At 52.7% G+C, this 18,522-nt stretch overlaps 6 protein-coding genes across 6 annotated transcripts; 2 read left to right on the top strand and 4 right to left on the bottom strand.

The window, feature by feature from the left end:
• Window positions 1-1,970: 1,970 nt before the first annotated feature.
• On the bottom strand, window positions 1,971-3,486 carry PV07_08922 (uncharacterized protein). Its single transcript, XM_016396128.1, has 3 exons — window positions 3,113-3,486; window positions 2,569-3,052; window positions 1,971-2,513 (listed from the first exon to the last, which is right to left on the bottom strand). The coding sequence occupies exons 1-3, from the start codon at window positions 3,433-3,435 to the stop codon at window positions 2,217-2,219; spliced, it is 1,104 nt and encodes a 367-aa protein (XP_016245984.1). The 5' UTR covers window positions 3,436-3,486; the 3' UTR covers window positions 1,971-2,216.
• Window positions 3,487-4,437: 951 nt separating this feature from the next.
• On the top strand, window positions 4,438-5,009 carry PV07_08921 (uncharacterized protein; the record flags this gene model as incomplete). The annotated part of the gene is made up of 2 exons (XM_016396127.1): window positions 4,438-4,508; window positions 4,547-5,009. 2 exons carry the CDS (start codon window positions 4,438-4,440, stop codon window positions 5,007-5,009), a joined length of 534 nt encoding a protein of 177 aa, XP_016245983.1.
• Window positions 5,010-7,529: 2,520 nt separating this feature from the next.
• PV07_08920 (aspartate-tRNA(Asn) ligase) lies at window positions 7,530-11,085 on the top strand. Its single transcript, XM_016396126.1, has 2 exons — window positions 7,530-8,830; window positions 8,888-11,085. Exons 1-2 carry the CDS (start codon window positions 7,813-7,815, stop codon window positions 10,609-10,611), a joined length of 2,742 nt encoding a protein of 913 aa, XP_016245982.1. The 5' UTR covers window positions 7,530-7,812; the 3' UTR covers window positions 10,612-11,085.
• A 206-nt stretch (window positions 11,086-11,291) lies between these two features.
• Window positions 11,292-14,297, bottom strand: PV07_08919 (uncharacterized protein; the record flags this gene model as incomplete). Its single annotated transcript, XM_016396125.1, has 1 exon — window positions 11,292-14,297. The coding sequence occupies one exon, from the start codon at window positions 14,295-14,297 to the stop codon at window positions 11,292-11,294; it is 3,006 nt and encodes a 1,001-aa protein (XP_016245981.1).
• A 151-nt stretch (window positions 14,298-14,448) lies between these two features.
• PV07_08918 (uncharacterized protein) lies at window positions 14,449-14,886 on the bottom strand (the record flags this gene model as incomplete). Its single annotated transcript, XM_016396124.1, has 1 exon — window positions 14,449-14,886. One exon carries the CDS (start codon window positions 14,884-14,886, stop codon window positions 14,449-14,451), a length of 438 nt encoding a protein of 145 aa, XP_016245980.1.
• A 595-nt stretch (window positions 14,887-15,481) lies between these two features.
• On the bottom strand, window positions 15,482-18,113 carry PV07_08917 (uncharacterized protein). Its single transcript, XM_016396123.1, has one exon. It carries the CDS (start codon window positions 17,896-17,898, stop codon window positions 15,664-15,666), a length of 2,235 nt encoding a protein of 744 aa, XP_016245979.1. The 5' UTR covers window positions 17,899-18,113; the 3' UTR covers window positions 15,482-15,663.
• Between the last annotated feature and the right edge of the window lie 409 nt (window positions 18,114-18,522).

Genomic DNA, 18,522 nt, shown 5'->3' with positions numbered 1-18,522 from the left:
TCTACTGGGCAGTCGCTAGACCCTTGTGCCATGGCGAGCTCCTCTCTACATGGACCACCCTTCCGCGCAACACAGAAGCTCTCCAAGAGCCCTGTCATAAAGTCGGCCTGCTCAGAGTTTACCCAGATGGTACAACAGGCTACTAGGACTGGCAACTCGACATACGGAGCGTTTGACGCAGAGACAACGTCATTCTCGATCGAGTTCTTTTCAATGCATGAGAGTCAACCATTACTTGAGCACCATCACACGGCGCCGTCACTGGTGCAGAAAGCAGGTGCCGATGTAGTTGGGCCGGACAGCATCTATCGGATAGCGAGCATCACCAAAGCAGTCACTGTATTCACATTCCTTGCTGTGGCTGGTGATGTTCGATTCAACGATCCTATCACGCGATATGTTCCCGAGCTGCGAGACGCCGCCCGGAAATCCGATGCCGCCCTACATCCCATAGATGACACCGCATGGGAAGATGTCACTATAGGCGGATTAGCAAGCCACATGGCGAGTATTCCGAGAGATTGTGCGCTCTTCAAAAACCACTTCCCCTTGTCTGATCCCAAGAGGCTAACCTCAAACGCAGTATCGTTGGTTGGAGAATTGGCGTACAGGGGCCTCCAGGAAGAGAACTATGGCCTGCCGCCTTTGGAGCATACAAAGGTGCCTCCCAATGGAAACGAGCCCAGCTGTGGGCGAGCGCAGTTTTTCGAATGGTTCACCAGACGGCATCCTATATTCGCCCCCAGCACGACCCCTATCTACGGCAACGTTGCTTTCCAACTGTTGGCCTATGCTCTCGAAAACATCTCGGGCAAGCCCTATTCTGTTCTGCTAGAAGAGAAAGTGCTGCGACCCCTTGATCTGTCACGAACGTCGACCACACCTCCGCTGGACAAGTCAGGATGTGTCATCCCTGGAACGCCGGCAAGCACGCTTTGGGATTACGATTTCGGTGAAGTAGGGCCGTAAGTGCTGCCTCAAGTCATGGCTGTCTGCTAGGCCCAGTAAGCTAACCTTGTGTGGTCCAGGGGTGGGAATCTCTACTCCAGCCCAGCGGATGTCTCGAAACTTGGACGGGCGATCCTTTCATCATCCCTCCTATCGAAGGCTCTAACGAGACGGTGGCTCAAGCCGGTTGCCCATACTGCTGACCCCTACTACTCTGTGGGAGCACCATGGGAAATCCATCGTGTTACTCTACCCGTCACCAACCGAGTTGTAGACCTATACGCCAAAGCCGGCGCGTTCGGCTCCTACACTTCCGAGCTGATTCTGGTTCCAGATTTCGACGTGGGCCTGACCGTGCTGGCCGCTGGGCCCCCTTCGAACCGCATCGTGCCCATTCTCAGCAACTTATTCTCAGGGATCCTGGTTCCTGCTTTGGAGACGGCGGCTCGAGAAGAAGCCAAAAATAGCCTTGTGGGTACTTACTCTTTCAAGAGCGCTGACGGTCTGGAATCGTCCATCACTCTCATGGTAGATACCACAGAATCTGGTCAAGATGGTCTTAATATCAGTCGCTGGGTGAGCAATGGCCGGGATATGATGCACGTCCTAGCTGATCTGCTTCCACCATTGTTTGCAAGACCCGTCCAGGTCAGGCTCCATCCGACCAACAACGTCGAGGACGTGCCGACAAATAATGGGCACGCCAAGATTGGATATCGTGCGTTGTTCGAGTTTTCTACTGCTGCAGGTGATAGAGGGCCATTTGACAGGTCGGTCATGTGGTATTATCTGGATCAACTATACTGGCAAGGCACCGCATTGGACGAATTCATCCTCGAGGTTGACAAAGAAGGACGTGGTTTCACTCTCACACCAAGGGCACTGGGAGTGGTGCTGGTAAGGGATCCTCTGCTGGGACCCGAGACTGTTTTAGGATGAGCAGTATGTAAAAGGCCCAACTAGGGGCACGGGCCGTTGAACCTTTAGAAGTCACCAGCAGCCCAATCGATCTGGAGAGATGAATTATGGATTATCTTTACTGATCATGCCTTTACCCGATATTTGTGCCAGAGCGTCATCATGGCTTTACCCGATATTTTGGTGCCAGAACGTCATCATACCTCGCCCCGAGGAGTGTTGTTTCTCCCAAGAGATGCCACAGCAAGGACCTCGCCCATAACGCTGCCTCCCTGACCAAACGAGTGTTCGGTCTGTTGTTCAAATCGATAATGCTCACCTCCAGATACGCCCATCCCCAAAGTCTTCTTCTAAACTCCATGTCCGTCTTGAGATCTCAGCGAATAGCCATGAGAGGCAGTCGTGTTGGCGGCAGGCGGGCTTGGATCAGAAGCTGAAGATCCATTTTGGTTTCCACCACGGAAACCTTCCTGAGCGGCCTCGGCCTCTTCCAAGATCTCGTAGAGATCATCGACAGGGATGAAGATGACGACAGCATCGAGGTCCGGGTATTCTTCTGGGTTGCGAGAGTATGCGAAGTCTTCGAGCGTCAAGCGCAGTCCAGCTTGCGGGTCGGGGTTCTTGATTCCAGACACGCTGCGAATCTCCTAGACGAAAAGGTCAGATTAGAGACGTTGACGGAGAGGGTGATAGAACTCCTACAGTAGAGTCACAAGCAACAGCGATATTGTCTTGGTTGAACACGGCCCTCCAAACGTAAACTGTCGCACCTTTTCTGGCAGAAGGATTGACGTCAAAACCAATGACAGTGCGGATTCGTCCATTGCTACCCCGAATGTATTCGTATGCGAGCTTTTCTAAACTCTTCGTAGTCTGCGTCCAAGCTACTTCGATGATCAAGCTAGGAAGCCAGGGACGGCGACTCCGATCGGACAGGAATTGAGCATCCGGTGACCGTCTTTCTTTCTTGTCTGCCACCGTGGATGACCGAAAGTTCAGGAGTGAGGAGCCACCGAGGGAGGTAGGCAGCAAGGCAAATTCCCTGGCAGAGTGAGAGTTGTCATCTCTGGCCGCAGCGTCCGCGAGACCCTGGGAGATCTTCATTGTAAGTCTGCCCTTGATCCATTCGTGTCCTCCGCCTGCCATTCGGAATACGAGGATCTCGTCGGCTTCAGAGTAGTCGTACCTAAATTATGGTTAGCAGGATCTCCTGCGTTGAGTCTTTTCAGAGGATAGCAAGTGGTACCGGAAATTTTCGCCACAAAACAACCCAAGTTGCTCCAGCTTTTTGAGCTCTTCGAACTGCGGAGGTGCCAAAGGGAACTCGATGTAGTCTGTCGTCGCCGTGAGCGAAGGTGATTCGGCCCATTCGAGGACGTGCTTAAGTTGGGGGTCGAGCGATGGTGAGAAGCACGCTGGGGAGACAGCAGACCACGGTTCTACTTCGTCTCCCTCTGAGGTGGCCGACCTTGGGTTGGGCGTGTTGAGCAAAAAGAGGGCGCCGTCAACATTTGCACGCTCCCCAGAGCCCATGCCGCGCCCAACACCATAACTCTCTGGTATATCCATGGCTTGGGTTCACGATCACAGATTAGATGGTGGTCTTGCTGTTGGTTTGTGAATAGTCAGTCTTGTGGAGAAGTTTGGAAGATGCGGAGAAAACAAGCACACACGATAAGATATACGGAGACACAAAGAACTATACCTGCACATATCTACGGCGACGCAGATGGTGGAATGTGCATATATCCACGAAGAACCAAAACGGAGGCTCAGCACATATCAGTGGGCGGAGTGACAATGGTAATATTAATGCTAACCGTTAGCTCTTTTCTGACGTGCTATCTCGTCTACCTCATTGTGACTCTTCTTTTAATGGCCATTCACAGAGACATGCGTCTTTGTCACACTGCTTGCTATGATGCTCTACAATGCTCTTGGAAGAGAGCGGAGGAATCACATGACCAGCTCCGACCTCCTCTCTGCTCCTCTTCAACGCCAACCCATATGGTCAAAGACTCTTAAATCCTGGCTGGATAATACAACATATCACTTCACTTGACTCGTCCCTGTGAGCTTTGATATCGGCCCGGACACGTCACTGCTCTTCTTTTCACACAGCCACCCGCGGCTTTGACCCTAGACAACACCGTTATTTAAAGCTGTGTGATCCGACATCAGACAGCCTTGATGAGCATAGGCCGGCATCATTCTGATCCCAATCTAGATTGAACTGCGAGCAGTTTCTACTCCTCTTGGCACAAATCCCCCCTGAAATCTGATTTGTTCGATCACACGAGCACGTGCTCGGTGAGAGGGATTTTCTTCTGACAACACACCTGCGGTAGCCTTACGTCGGATCATCGTGGCATTTCTCATTATCACGGAGGTTGGAAGCCGTCATATTGTTGCATCGTTGGTATCGCAGAGAGGAGGTCTCTTGCCGATGGCACGGCAACATATCGTCTTCCATGGACCGCTCCATAGGAGGCTAGTCGCTAAAGCTTCGACATCAGAGGTCAAAATCAGAAACTCTGGTGGAGACTCTACCGTCAGAACCCCGTCGCAATCATGGCAGACCCTCTCAGTGTTGCTGCCAGGCTGGTCGGACTTTTGATGGCAGCTGTAAATGTCTCAACGATGTACTCAAGAAGGCGCGCCATGCTCCTGATGATTGCAGAAGGTTGAAAGCTGAAGTCGCCGACGTTCATAATATCCTCGGCCAGTTACAATTTTTCGTTCTGAGTGAAGCGCGCTTCCAGGTCGCGAATCTCACTGCTGATGGTCAATCAAGTAGTCGCAACCTTGTCCTCCTGCGTGCTGATACTTTCAGTGATCTACAAGTGTTCGCCGAAAGTCTGTATACAGTCCGAGCCAAGAATGAGCATCCTAGAGAGAGTACGCTGGATTTCAAAAGAGGCAGAACTGAAAGCAGTGCTGAGCAGACTCTAAACGCACAAGAGCTCGCTGTCCTCAAGTTGATACTCAACATTCTCACCTGCCTGCTCCAGATCGAAGCCGAGAGCAAGTTTGATCGACTACAGCTGTATCTTTCTCGATTCAAGACTCAAGAGATTCTGGGCAAGAAGCCAACACTTGCGGAAAGGCTTGTCGTGTATGCCACCCTGCAACGAGACACCTAAGTTGAAGGAACTCACCCACAGAGGAATGGCAAATCTGATCCAGACGCCTCAGGCGGCAACAGTTATCGCCGTCGACCGAACTTGAAAGCTGAATCGACTCCATGACGGGACTTCCGGATGCCGTGAAGGGTATCTGATAAAGCGCGACGCTCGTGGCTTTGCTTCTGAAGAACTGTTGATGAACTCAAGATTTTATCGCCAAGAAGCTCAGAACAAATTCTGATGCCTTCTCCATTATCAGCTCCTCGACGGGCAGAACGGCATGATGGTCGATGTTGAGGGGTCTTAGTCTTTCGGAACTATCTCACATTGCTATTCTTGCGTTGCCCATTTATGCCACAGACAATATGACTTCGAACTGTGCACAGCGAGAAGACCCGCGGGATCTTATCGTCGGAGAACCCAACCTCTGTGCGCAAACTTTGCTCAAAGGAATCACTCACTGGCAGTCCGCCCTCCTCGAAAGGGAATGAACCAACTGTCTACTCACACACACTTTAGCTAACCTTTTCACGATCCGAGAGCCTCGGTCAGATATGCCACAGTTTCCATTCCGGTCGCCGCTGAGCAGAACGTGGTCCGCCTCCTGATCAATTGCTACACCAAAGCGAACAAGTGTCAAACCCGGGATGATAGCCATCGATGGGGAGATATTTGCAAGGGCATGTCTCTTCAAAACTGAAGTTCGGCAACAACATAACAAAAGCCGCTTTTCGCGGGCACGAGCCCTGACGCATGAACATGGTCTTTTGATCCGTCCGTTCTTGCCAAATACTATTTTAAAACTGAGTGATGATATCCAATATTGGGTCTTGAACCAGCTTTCTAGGGAGCCCGGCTGCAAGCTACATAATTTTTCCAACGAACGTGGTTTGAGAGATTGTTGTCCCAACGCGGTCGATAGCGAGTAGTAAGATACAATTGTAAACTGCAATGAGTGAGATCCTCTGTCGTTCCCCACTGGTTGCCCATACAGCTCGATGGCACAGATATGCTAGAACAGCTAAAGCTGATGGTATTATTGCACTGCTGAATAGTTCGAATGAGTCATACGGCCAACAATAGCAGTAATACGGCAGCCGAGATCCAAAGGCATTGATTGCCAATATTCAATGAAAAAAAAAATACAGAAGCAGACCAATGTTGTTCCCCTGGGCTCTCTCTTGTCTTGGAGATTTGTTCAGGATTGGCGATGCTGGGTGAGGCTCACCGCTGTGGACACCGAATTCGCAGTCACATTCAACTACTGTTGCCGTGCGTGTCTTCCGGTACCAGTCGCAGACTCACAACTCCGGTTATGAGCCAAATTAGAAGCCCCTTCACCGTTGACCTCACACAGAAAGTACTATACTATAATCTGGGACTTTGAAGACCATGCTCTTACCATCGGGAGGGTACTGGATCTCACAATGCCTAGACACCCATGCGCCAGCGTACAATACCTGAGTACCTAGGTACCATTTCTGTTTATCAGTTCGGGGGATCAGGTCGTTCTGTTATACGTGGAACGAGGCCATATCCACGGCGGAAAGCGCGACACGAAAATCGCTACAACGGGTTTAGCTGGCCTTTTTCGAGACAGTGGCGCTAAGCTGTTTTAGTAATGCTTCAGGCCAGGTTTGGACTAGTCATTCTAGTTTCTGTAGGTTCACTGGGAGGTACCATCCGACGCCTGGGAACGCAAAAACCAAACCGTGTGCCCTGGCCGAAGTGTTTCTTTGACAGACACCGAAAAACGTGGTATCTACGGGACGGCGAATCAAGACAAACATTCGTGAGGAGAATGGAGACCACCCCAACGGTAGCAACGAGGTCAACATCCAGGCGTTGGCAACGATAACAAGAACTAGCAGGGGTCAGCTGGAACCTATCCACCAGTAGTAAACTAGTCATTATTCAAAGTCAGGCTGGACAGCGTCGAGGAAGCGAGGCAAAGGGAGTAGGGGAATAGTATCGCCAGTGCTTGTTATCCAACAGAGAGTCGATTTCTCAGTCACTCAATCAGTCAGGTTCCAATGATGAATTCTGTTCTTCAATTTTGGACGTTCTTGTGAACTTTACTTTCCGTGCATTCGAAGGACTCCGCCTCCGTGGTTTAGAGGCTCAGCCTCCGTTCTGCAAACTCATTCGCAGGATCCCAACCCTTGTTGGCGATGGGTATGTTTCTGGACTTCGAGACATCTGGGAACCTGTTATATGGTGGTTGGGCACACCGCCGGCATTATGGTGGCAGAAACCTCTCAGATGTTGATAGCAGCCTCGTCGTGGATTAGGGACTTTTGGAATGGTGCTAGCTTAGAAAGGTAGGCATCTCCGGCCGCTTGAAGTGAATAAGTGGCATTGCGTAGCAAACTGCAATGTCGTAAAAGCGGCGAGGCGGCTCCGCAATTGCCAACGACACGTGAGCTCCCACGTGATGAGCTCAATCCCATCATCTGCCAAGCAGCCCGCGGCCAAGTCCCGATTCCAAAGTTCTTGCTTTGGACCTGGTCGGAGGATGCATGTTGGAAACCCATTATTCGTTGCCTGCGAACCTGAAACCAACACTGAAGATCACAACGGTCTGTCATCTTAGCGAGTCCCTACAATGCCTGCCGACTGCAGTGGCCTGCACCGGCTTGTAGAAAAAATGACGTCAAATCTTTTCCAGGATCATCGACGGTGACATACCGGGTCGATCATCCGCGACATACTAAAAGGCTGATAGATCACTACGGTGCGAACCCCAGAACCTGTTTGTCCCCTTGCGCTTGGTCGCTCTTCCTGTCTGTGCAGCACTGATATCCTCCACCGCGCACGTAACATGTCCAAGGTCATGGGTGCCATCGCGAGTTTCCGCAACAAGATCTCCAACGGCAAACATGAGCTGGGTGACACGTTATCTAATCATAGTGAGAAACACCGCCGAGGAGGGCCCGAAAATGATGTTGCTCGTGTGATCGAACACGAGGTGCAGTGGTCCAGCGAAGATGAGGAGGAAGGCAGGGGAGAAACCGACCAGCTGGCCCACGGGGAGGCAATGAAAAGCCTAGATGATTTCTTGGACAACGAGGACCCTCCCGAGGCAAAGAGACACTACGGCAAACTGCCACTGATGCAATCTCAAGACGAGGCTGTCAATGACGACGTATGGCCGGCGAAATGGACTTCACTTGAAGAAGTCGATGCCAGCTTCATCGGCAAGGAGATCACCTTTCGCGCTCGGATCCACGTCGTTCGACACATGAGCGCAAAGCTAGCCTTCGTGGTCTTTCGCCAGCAGACCACCACGATACAAGGCGTGCTCAGCGCAAAAGACGGCGGTATCTCTGAGAATATGGTGCGGTGGGTGGAACACATGCGACCAGGTTCCATCGTGATCGTCAAGGCCAAAGTCAAAGAGCCGGAACAGACGGTCAAGAGCACAAGCGCTTCGCACGTGGAATTTGAGATTGAACAGATGCATCTGATCTCGGCGAGAACGGCTCCTGTGCCCTTCAGCGTCTACGAGGCCGACGCGGCAACTGACGGTCATTCTATCTCGGACAGAGTCAGGCTGGCCAACCGTATCATCGACCTGCGAACACCGTCCGCGCAGGCCATTTTCCGAGTTCAGTCGGCTGTTTGCAGGACTTTCCGACGCTATCTCGAGGACCGTGGCTTTCTGGAGATCCACACACCAAAGCTGCAAGGCGGCGCAACTGAGGGTGGAGCTGACGTCTTCCAGCTCGATTACTTTGGGCGTCCAGCATTCCTGGCTCAAAGCCCCCAGCTTGCCAAACAAATGTGTATCTCTGCAGATTTCGCCCGCGTTTTTGAGATTGGCCCAGTCTTCCGAGCTGGTTCGTTCCCTCCTCGCCCCTTATTTCTGATAATGGATAGCTGACATCGCCGCGCAGAAAACTCGAACACTCCTCGCCACATGACCGAGTTTACGGGATTGGACCTGGAAATGGCCATAGACAAACATTATCATGAAGCCATGTGGTTGATCGATGCAACGCTCAAGGAGATCTTCAGAACACTGTATGACCGCAACAGGAACGACATTGATACCATGAAACATCACTTCCCACATGATGATCTGGTCTGGCTGGACGAGACGCCGAGGGTCACATTTGCAGAAGGGGTCAAATTGCTGAACGAATCAGGCTGGACCAATGACGACGGAAGTCAACAATCTGAGCATGACGACCTGCCAACGCGAGCCGAACGAAGACTTGGAGAGCTGGTCAAGGAGAAATATCACACCGATTACTATATTCTCGACAAGTTCCCGGCAGCTGCCCGCCCTTTCTACACCATGCCAGACCCCAAGGATGACAAAATCACAAACTCCTTCGATTTTATGGTCCGGGGACAAGAAATCCTCTCTGGGGGACAAAGAATCCACGAGCATACGCTCTTGAAGGAGCGGATGCAAGCTCAAGGCATGGAACCCGACGACCTCAAAGAATATGTGCAAGCTTTCGAGTGGGTGGCACCGCCTCACGCGGGAGCCGGGATTGGTCTCGAACGTCTAGTCGCGCTCATTCTAGACCTGGGCAACTTGCGCTACGCGTCGCTATTTCCCCGCGACCCCAAAAGCTTTCCAGCGAAAAAAGAACCGAACCTGCGGCATCCTGAAGACAGTACGTTGCACCGTCCCAAGGGCTATCTTCAGCCACTTGAGAACCTGGTGGCAAATTACGGCGACGCAACAAACACTTCTTGGATGGACGAGAGGTTCCAGGTTTGGCGGGATGACAAGACGGGCGCAGCCATCGCCTACGTCCCCACGCACGACCGAGCAATCATTGCCGGAAATCCGCTTTGCGAAGTCAGCCAACTTGAAGACGTGATCGCCGCATTCCTGAAGTGGCTTCGAAAAGAAACTCGACTCCGGCCGCTCTTTATTCTGGTCGATAAGGAAATCGAAGAGGTGCTCGGCGACAGGCTGGGATGGAGGAGCTTTACCAACGTGGCAGAGCAGCGTGTTAATCTTGCCAACAACGAGCATTTGACCATCAGTAGCGACGTTGATCGGAAGATCAGGCACGCCTCGAAGGAAGGTGTGAAGGTGACTGAATACGGTAGCGACGTGCCGGAAGACGTGCGTCACCACGTCGAGCAGCGCATCAAGGAGTGGCAGGACAACCGAGAGGGCGCACAGGTCCACCTGAGCGTGATCACGCCGTTCAAGGACGCCTCGCACCGCCAGTATTTCATCGCCACCGACGACCAGGGCAAAATCCACAGTCTGGTGGTGCTCGCGCAACTCGCGCCTCGATGGGGCGTGCAGGTCAAGTGGGCACTGGACTTCCCCGGCGCGACTAACGGAGCCATCGAATTGGCAGTGCAGGCGGCGCTCAAGGCCGCCGCGAAGGCGGGCTACAAGACGTGCACGTTCGGCGCGGGCGCAACGGCCAAGCTGAGCAGCGAGCACAACGTCGGCGGCGCAAAGGCCGCCACGCTCGACTCGCTCTACCAGACCCTTGCGGCCAAGTTCAATCTGGACAAGAAGACCGGCTTCCGGACCAAATTCAACACCCTCGACGATCCGCTCTACCTGTGCTACCCGCCCAGAGGCCTGGGGCCGAAGGGTGCCCGTGCCATTGTCGACTTTTTCCAGGGGGAAGATTAGAGTCGGTCAAGGGAGGAAGGAATGGACGTTTCGCCTGCCGGTGAAGACGATTGAGGGTGCAAGCCACTCACTCAAATACCTGCACGGCGGTTGAATATTCCAACTCTTGCAAAGCAATATGAAGTGGTGCGAAATGAAGGACATGACAGTGAGTGACATGATCTCATCCTGCGTGGGCGAAAGGAAGCAACTCGCGCAGCTCACGAGGAGATGTTCCCAAGCCACAATAACAAGCACACCTCTTTACGAACAACCCGGAGGCGCACGCTGGAAGCTTCTTCCGCGCAACTGTAGTGCTCAAGTGGTAGATTTGCTTGGAGGGCACTGCGCGTACATCATTGCCGCTTAATCAACCCCACAGTTGGCCTGGATAATATGTCAGCAGCATTCTATATACACGTCCTATGAACAAACATACTATTAAACACGGAGCGCGACGCGGAGCCGCTGCCATTGAGCCTGCCTGGGGTGCACGCTCGCTGATTCTAGTCATTGTCGTTTAGGAGGACGGATCGAACATGTTAACGCACCTAGGGTTACGACGAGACGGAGAGATGGCTCTTGGAGGGCTCTGCCATGGTAGAGAGTGATACATATACATAGGGACATGGGTGAAAGGAGGAGTATGCTCTGCGCGGATTGATCCTCCCCGATACTATGCATCTTGCTCCGACTCGGATCTACCCCCTCGCACGCTTATTTCTATATTCCTGCAGTATCTTCAGAATCTCGTTCAATACCGGATCATGCTCAGGGTCGGTCTCGAAATCCTCGCAGAATATTCCGGAGAGCAACCTTTCTTCCCAGGACTCTCTCTCAGAAACAAGTACGTTATAGATGCGACCTTGGGAGAAAATGTAAGCGTTATTTCCATAGATGGAATGGTATTCTCTAGAACGATGTGCGAACACAACCCTCGCGATCTCTACTGCGGACAAGCTGGCTATATGGTGGTTCAGAAAACCAGCCATATGTTTGCCGACCGTAAATTCGGGATGGCTTTCGAGGATGATCTGCTGTAGCGACTCACTGGTAGAGGCGCCAATTTCCAAAAAGCGATCGAGTCCTGCAGGGGAACATTGAAGGAATTGTACACTGGGGGGGCCGGCCTGTAGAGTGATGTGAAACCTGAGGATATCGCAGCTGTCTGCCATTGCATTCATGGTCGAAGCTAGCGGTTCGTCCGGTTCGTCCGGTTCAGGATAAATTGTCCACTCCATCCCATTATCGAAAATGAGCCATGCCCTCAGGCCGGGCGCTTCACCTTCAATGCCACTCAAGATCCAACCAACACGATCCCCTCGTTGCTGAAGCGCTCCCAGAATGCTCGAGCTTGAGGCTTCATAGAGGGAGTCCAGTCGAAATTGTTGCCAGAAAGGGCGAGTAACACGGACGTAACAGTAGTCCTGACGCCAGAAATGATACAATGTGAGGTTTTGCGTCCAGGAGATGTGAGGCTTGAATATCGCAAGGAGGTCGTAGTCAGCTTTCCTGTGCACGTCTACAGTATAGTCGAAGAGTAAACTTGCATAGAAGCCGGACACAAGAGTTAATTCCTCCATTCCCAGCATGCTCAATTTTGCTTCCAGATATCGAGTCAATCCCCATGTAACGGCATAGGTAAAGACAACATTCTTGAGGGGTGAGAGATGTGGACATATTATCCCGAAGCGAGGTTGAACCTTGGCCAGTCGTCTATTTTCGACCTCGTCCCCGGACAGTGAAGGGGGCAATGCTAGTGGCCGACGCTTCTGGGATGTCACAAGGGCATGATCTATGACTATTGTGTCGAATTCAGTCCAGAGCGCCCAGTCTATTTCTTCAGCAGCCTCCAAAATTCTGAAGGGGGTCTCATGATTGTCATTGAGAAAGAATATGACCGCTGAAGCAGTCATCAAACGTCGGAAGGCCTCCTGCTCGGAGATGTTACAGGACCGAAGCAACGCAGCACCGCTTTCGCTGTCCACAAGGAAGTCTTGTGCGCTCCGATGGATGAAATGCGCCTCCAACTTTTTAACTCTGGCCAATGCTTTGTGGGCGAAGGTCTCGGGGAAAAATGGGTTGTGAGCTGAGTCGGTTGACTGCTCGATGAATTCGACGAGTCCTGCGCATCTTGCCACCACGCTGGCTTCAAAATTCTCAGCCACAGCATTCAAAGATGTCAAAAACTGCGCGTCCAGATTGTCAGGGAAGTTGCAACTCAACCTCTCCTGTTCCTGGGAAGCCACAAGCACATCAAGCAGGGATGCTTCCATACCCTTCCTGGTTGCAACATCAATTAGGCGCAGGTATGGCTTTGGGTGTTTCGCATAGAATTTGTCCTGCCGCTCAATTAAGAAAATGAACAGTTCGTTCATTTCACTCGGACATTCTTCAAGGCGTTGCTCCAATTCTTCCAGGTCATCTAGGTATGCAGCGGTGCTGAGTTCTTTCACCACAAGATAAGCCCATAGAAAAACGCCGTCAGCCCGACGGGCTATGCGCTCTGTAAAAGAAGCAGCTCTCGTAGTAGAGAGGTGCTTTCTGCAATGTGACATGATATCCCCATAATTGAAGTCCTGCAAGCGCAGGAACGGATATTGCTCAAGAGCGCGCTGAAAGAGATTCTCGGGTCGGCTTGAACAACAAATCTTGATCTTGTTGGAGCTCTGCGCAATAACTCGGATTGCATCGAGCAAAGCTTCACGTTCATTCGGAACCTCATCAAGCCCGTCAACCACCAAGCAATAATTAAATGTAGAGTGATCAAGCAGATAGTGTAGCCACGACTTTAGTTCAATGTTTGTCCAAGATTGAGCGTGGGAGCCCGGCTTGACAAGGCATGCTCGTAGGCTGTCGGGTGCTGCATTGTCGACGTCAGCTTGAATTTTTGTCACAATATCCTTGTCCATGCCAAGGATCTGAAAGCATAGTGACCTCCAGAATCCTTCGAGAGATTTCAACAAAACCCTTGTGGCCGGCCTGAAAAACCAGAAACTGAGTATGCGGACAGGTTGTGGGTTTGCCCATGCTTCCAAATGGGCAAAGGCTCGGCGCCCAGGCTGAAGATTTCGATAGATAAAGCCCATGAGGCTGCTCTTCCCACTACCAGGTTTCCCGCTGATCCAGAAGATCTCTTGGCCAGTTCGAAGCCATTCGACGAATGCATGGGATCTTCCAGGATGAAAGCGATCCTCATCGTCATCGTTAGGCTCGTCGTCGTCTGTGGGACCGAATATCCAGCCGTAAGTCTCGCCGAAGTCGCCGACGCGCTGCTCGATCATGTTGCGTCGTTCATTCATCTCCGGAAACGCCAAAGCGTCGAGCAGCCGGGTTCTCAGTGCGTCGTGTGCTTGATCCTGTAAATACTCTGTCTGAACACCCTGCTTCTGAGCCGCGTCCTTGAGGAGGGACTCCTGGCCATCGAAGCGATTCATCAATCTGGCCTCTGACCCTTGGACCGTGGCTGGAATGTCTGTTGAGAGCATGCGCATGCTCTGTTCGAGCTGGGCATCTTGGCTGGTGAGACGCGCCGCCAAAACTGTTTCCGAAGCTTTGATCGATGTTGCAACATCCTTTGATACTACTTGCAATTTTCCCAAGACTTGGGTGATGGCGTCTTTCTGGCCATCGGATAAGGCTTTGAACTCGTTTCTTCGCGTCAGGTCGTCCTGACCAACTTTGATGTTGAATTGCAGAATCAGCATTGGAGACCTGGGACATTAGGACAAGGCGAGACTCTGGCTCTAAGACGTCACGCTGTGGAGACAAAGTGAACGAGTACATTCTTCTTGAAGATGCCATGATTGCGATCCAGCTACACAGCAGATGAGAGACAAGAACGGCCATCACCACTTACTAGAGATCTTTTAGAATGGCTGAACGCAAGGCCGCATCTTGCTGTTCCAGTTTCCTCCGGAGACTCTCGATGGTCCCTCTCTTGAAGATGGCCCTCAAACTCGTCTTGAAAGCGCTGCCGGTCTGCTTGTTGCCCTGTTTCTTGGAGAGCTTCAACTGGTTCAGCACCTTCTTGAGCTCAGCCGTGGTCGCCGCAGAATCGTCCACGATCTTCTGCAGCCGCGTCGGACGACTGGACGGTGTGGTCTTCTGGGCCTTGAGTGTAGCTTCCAGATTCTTGTTGGCAGCCGCAATGCCTTCGGCAGACTCTTCAATCTTATCGTTCTCGTCCAGCGAACCTCGCTCGTAGATTTCCCTGCACACACCGACCGCCTCGATCGCTTGTTCGACGAGCTGCGTGACGTTGCAGGCAAGGGCTAGGGCGCTGATGGGGTCCATCGTCGTGTCGCATGGTCGGTTAGCGCTCCACGTCGATGCCGGTTTTCCAAGGCGGAGGTGGTCATCCACAACGGCTATGTGGATGTTTTCCCAATGTCACAAAGCATTGCGCACTCCACGGAGATACGAGGGAGATTGTTGCAGGAAGATGGAAGCTCTTTGTTGGCGAGCATCGTGCCGTCAGGCTGCGCTGCAGCAGAGATTTCGGTCCTGCGCAGCCCCAGGTGCCAGGCGTTGCTGTCGAAGACTCGATTGGCGCCCGCCTGCATGAATAGCTAGCCATCTTTGTCGAGAGCAACAAGGGCTGTTTCACAACGCTTGTCGAAAAGGCCTGGACCGTGACTGCCGTATGTCTTCGAACTTCAGAGGTGCCCTGATTGCCCAGGTGAATGGCATGTCATGACCACCCGCCGAGTGGTGTGGTTTCGATGCGCACGGCGTAAGGTATTAGAAGCGAGCTGGCTGATCGACGTGGACTCCGAGCCCCAATGTCTCTCTACCAACCCGCCTAGTAGGATTTGCCCCTTACAACAGGTTTTGGGGAACAGCGGTGACTTTGGACCGTCCTCCAACAGTTAGAGTCATGGTAAATAGGACGGAACTCGCAATGTGGTTATAGTATATATACACAAAACATAAGCAAACCCTCTTTCATAAGCTCATTCAGCCACATCGTAATCTCATCCTTCCAGTCACCAGCTGCATGAGCGATTGTGCAATCCTCTCAGTGAGGTGCCTCGTCTTGCTGTTCTGCTCACCAGGAGCTAGGTGATGCAGCTAGAATCCCTCGCCAACCGCGATGTCCACCTCTCTCCGCTTCAGCCGGTCGATCTTCGGTTCCAGCACTCCCTGCTGAGGTGCCATTGCTTCCATCTTCCGTAGCAAACTACCGTCAGTGAACTCGCTCGTGGGAGTGAGATCAACTAAAGGCTTGCCTGGGGCGCCGCGACCTGATCGGTGCCCGCCCTGCGATCGACGACTGGCGCTCCGGGCAAGGAGACCCGTTCCAGTAAATGGTCCGTCTGTGTCTTCGCCGGTGCCATTCGTTGCTGACTCGACCATAAGCTTTCGCGGAAACGATGTAGGTGGAGCTCCTGGTGGCCTCGAAGGGAATTTCGGGCTGCCCGCTTTCTCGTCAATGCTCGGTCTCTCGGGTACGAAATCAATCAACGGCCTCTGGTCATCAGATTGTGACGCCCGATGCGCGACGTCCGACTCTGGCTTTCGCTTTCCCTCAAAGGTGGAACCGAAATCCAGAAGTGGTTTGAAAGAGCCGAGCACGTAGGGCAACGATTCTTTGGACCCCCTTGTCCCTGGTCTGCTTCCTTGCCCTAGCCTTTCTGCCGGGTCAGTCGTTTTCTGTTGACCCTCACCAAGCATGTTGACCAGGTACCAACTCCGCCACGAATGAACGGCATGATACCATCTGTCGGCGACCGTCTTGTCCTTGGTGCAGAAGAAGTGCGCGAAGTTTGCCCCGTCTAGGAACATGGCCGACTTCTCCTGGCTTTTCAGGGCAAAGCACAGCTTCTTAGGAGGCTTGAGCTTTTTGATCTGTCGGGCGGTGGGAGTATACAGGTCAAAGTCTGACAAGTGGCAGATGTTGGTGGAATCAATGCCACTTTCATTCTTGGATGTGGTGATCTGGCCGTCCTCCCTCAGTCTCAACCAGCGTTTATCCCATTTTCCAGGCCTCTGTGAATGGTAGATGTTTACTACGGTCCCGTAAGGTTGCTGTTTGGGAGCGTCTGCGAGCTGCAAGCCTGGGGCAGCACATTCACCTTCAGCCATGATGAAGACATGATTCTGTGTGTCACTGTCCCAGGAGTTCATCACGTCACGTATCCGCTCATATCTTCGCAGCGGTCGCTCTAGCCCGAGCTGAGAAAAGGACTCCAGCAGGACAGCCGTTCGAGGGTCAATCGGCTGGGACATGCAGAGGGAGGCGGAACTCAGCACGTCCTTGGATGTAGTAGAGGGTGTAATAGGGAGAGTAACGAGCGCTTCCTTACATTTGACGCTTACCCTCCGTTCTCCAGCGTTTACTGCCGATACTGGGGCATCGAAGTTGGGTTTAGGGATAGGTGCTTGACTATTGGTCTTCTCGTCGTTCTTACCGGCGCTGTTTGTTCTAGAATGACTTTGTTTTGGCTTCTGTCGTAGCTGCTCAACCGCGGATGATGCACGGCGGTGATGTGCACGTTCACCTTGTTTGCCGGAGGAGGCTTGTCCGCCTATGACTAATGTACGCGTCCTCGATTTGTTCACGTCAAGAACAGGGTCCGGTGTCGATGACGCTGGAGCTTCATACTGCTCATCAACATCTTGCTCACAGTGCTGGGTGTCTTCAGGTCGAGTGCGGTCCGGCCGTGTTCTGGCTTCTAGTCGCGCCACATCCTCAGCCTCTCGCTGCCGAGTCTCTTGCGCTAATTTCTCTTCCTGTTTTCTGCGCTTTTCCCGCTCGTTATGCCGCCGCCGGGCCTCCTGCTGCCTTAGCGCCCTGACTCGGTCTTGTTCCCCTTCCAAAAGCAAACGCGCTTCTTCCCTGGCAGCTTCGAGGGATCTCCGAAGCTCGTCCGGCGACGGCTCTTGTATACTCGACGTCAAAGTCTGCTTGCGTGGAGTGCTTCTGCCGGTCGTCGGCCTAGTCGTAGGTCGCGAGCCGCTGTGCTGAATGACCATTCGGCGCGCGCCGTTTTCTGCCTGTCCCGCCTGCCCATCCTGTTCAGACGCATCGTGCAAGGTCCGGCCTCGAGGTCTTGAGACCGTCGCGGTATTAACGCTAGGAGGCAAGGGCGGTTCGTTCGGTAATGGCGCACTTTGAGTCGCTGGTGGCCGCCGATGGTATCTCGAGGGTAGGCGCGTCAACGAGGTCTGTGACGTCTGCGGCAAGGGAGGGGGAGGATCTTGAGGCGCAGCTTCTTTGACAGCCGATTGACGAACTGATCGGTATCGTAAGAACTTTTGAGTTTGCGCGGATTGTGCGGATGGATTTTGGGTGTCGCCACTCATGTTGGCCAGCGTGTCGGAAGATACTATGAGGTGTATCTCACTGTCGGAATCTCAATCGAGAAGGGAGCCACAAAACCCCAGAAGAACGCCGCCCCGGGGAATTCGGCGCGTGAGCAGAACGGGAGGTGCGCAGTGCGAGGCGAGGCGAAGCGAATCGCGACACGAAGCGAGCATGCATCCGGCGCTTGTTTTACTCGTATCTGCAGGCCTCGCGTAAGTGGATGGTCTCTGGTACGGTGGGTGGTTGAAGTTTCTGGAAGTTGTGCCACGGCCCATGGCACACCACGGGGCGGAGTAACATTGCACCGCTGGATACTGGAAGCTTGTTGTTCTAACACCGGGGACTCCGCTAGGTCGGTGCTAAGCATCCAAAACACCGAGCTAAAATTACTAGTGCTTTGGGATTGCTATCTACAAGGTACGCATAACAGGGCCTTAGAGAGACTACACCGTAGTTCAGGGCTCATAGCGAAGATCGGTGTCATGAGGCGATAGAATATCCAGGGGAGAAACAAAGGACTGTTGCATCTATAGCCTTCTGAGCCAAGTGAAATTGTAAAACAAAGTACTGGAATTCGCAAGCTTGGAGATATGACGACTAGGTACTTTGTACGGAGGGATACC

This window comes from Cladophialophora immunda (assembly GCF_000835495.1).
Source record: "Cladophialophora immunda strain CBS 83496 unplaced genomic scaffold supercont1.5, whole genome shotgun sequence".
In the NCBI taxonomy this organism is placed as follows: Eukaryota; Fungi; Ascomycota; class Eurotiomycetes; order Chaetothyriales; family Herpotrichiellaceae; genus Cladophialophora; species Cladophialophora immunda.
Note: the sequence above shows the minus strand (reverse complement) of the source record. Positions and strands in the feature narration are given on the sequence as shown.

What these genes read in the sequence shown, in the direction of transcription:
- PV07_08917 (XM_016396123.1), bottom strand. Translation starts at nt 17,898, where the DNA reads ATGAGTGGCGACACCCAAAATCCATCCGCACAATCCGCGCAAACTCAA.
- PV07_08920 (XM_016396126.1), top strand. Translation starts at nt 7,813, where the DNA reads ATGTCCAAGGTCATGGGTGCCATCGCGAGTTTCCGCAACAAGATCTCC. An exon ending in TGGCCCAGTCTTCCGAGCTG is followed by an intron (nt 8,831 to 8,887) that starts GTTCGTTCCCTC and finishes ATCGCCGCGCAG; the next exon opens with AAAACTCGAACACTCCTCGC.
- PV07_08922 (XM_016396128.1), bottom strand. Translation starts at nt 3,435, where the DNA reads ATGGATATACCAGAGAGTTATGGTGTTGGGCGCGGCATGGGCTCTGGG. An exon ending in TTTTGTGGCGAAAATTTCCG is followed by an intron (nt 3,053 to 3,112) that starts GTACCACTTGCT and finishes ACCATAATTTAG; the next exon opens with GTACGACTACTCTGAAGCCG. An exon ending in CTGTTGCTTGTGACTCTACT is followed by an intron (nt 2,514 to 2,568) that starts GTAGGAGTTCTA and finishes CTTTTCGTCTAG; the next exon opens with GAGATTCGCAGCGTGTCTGG.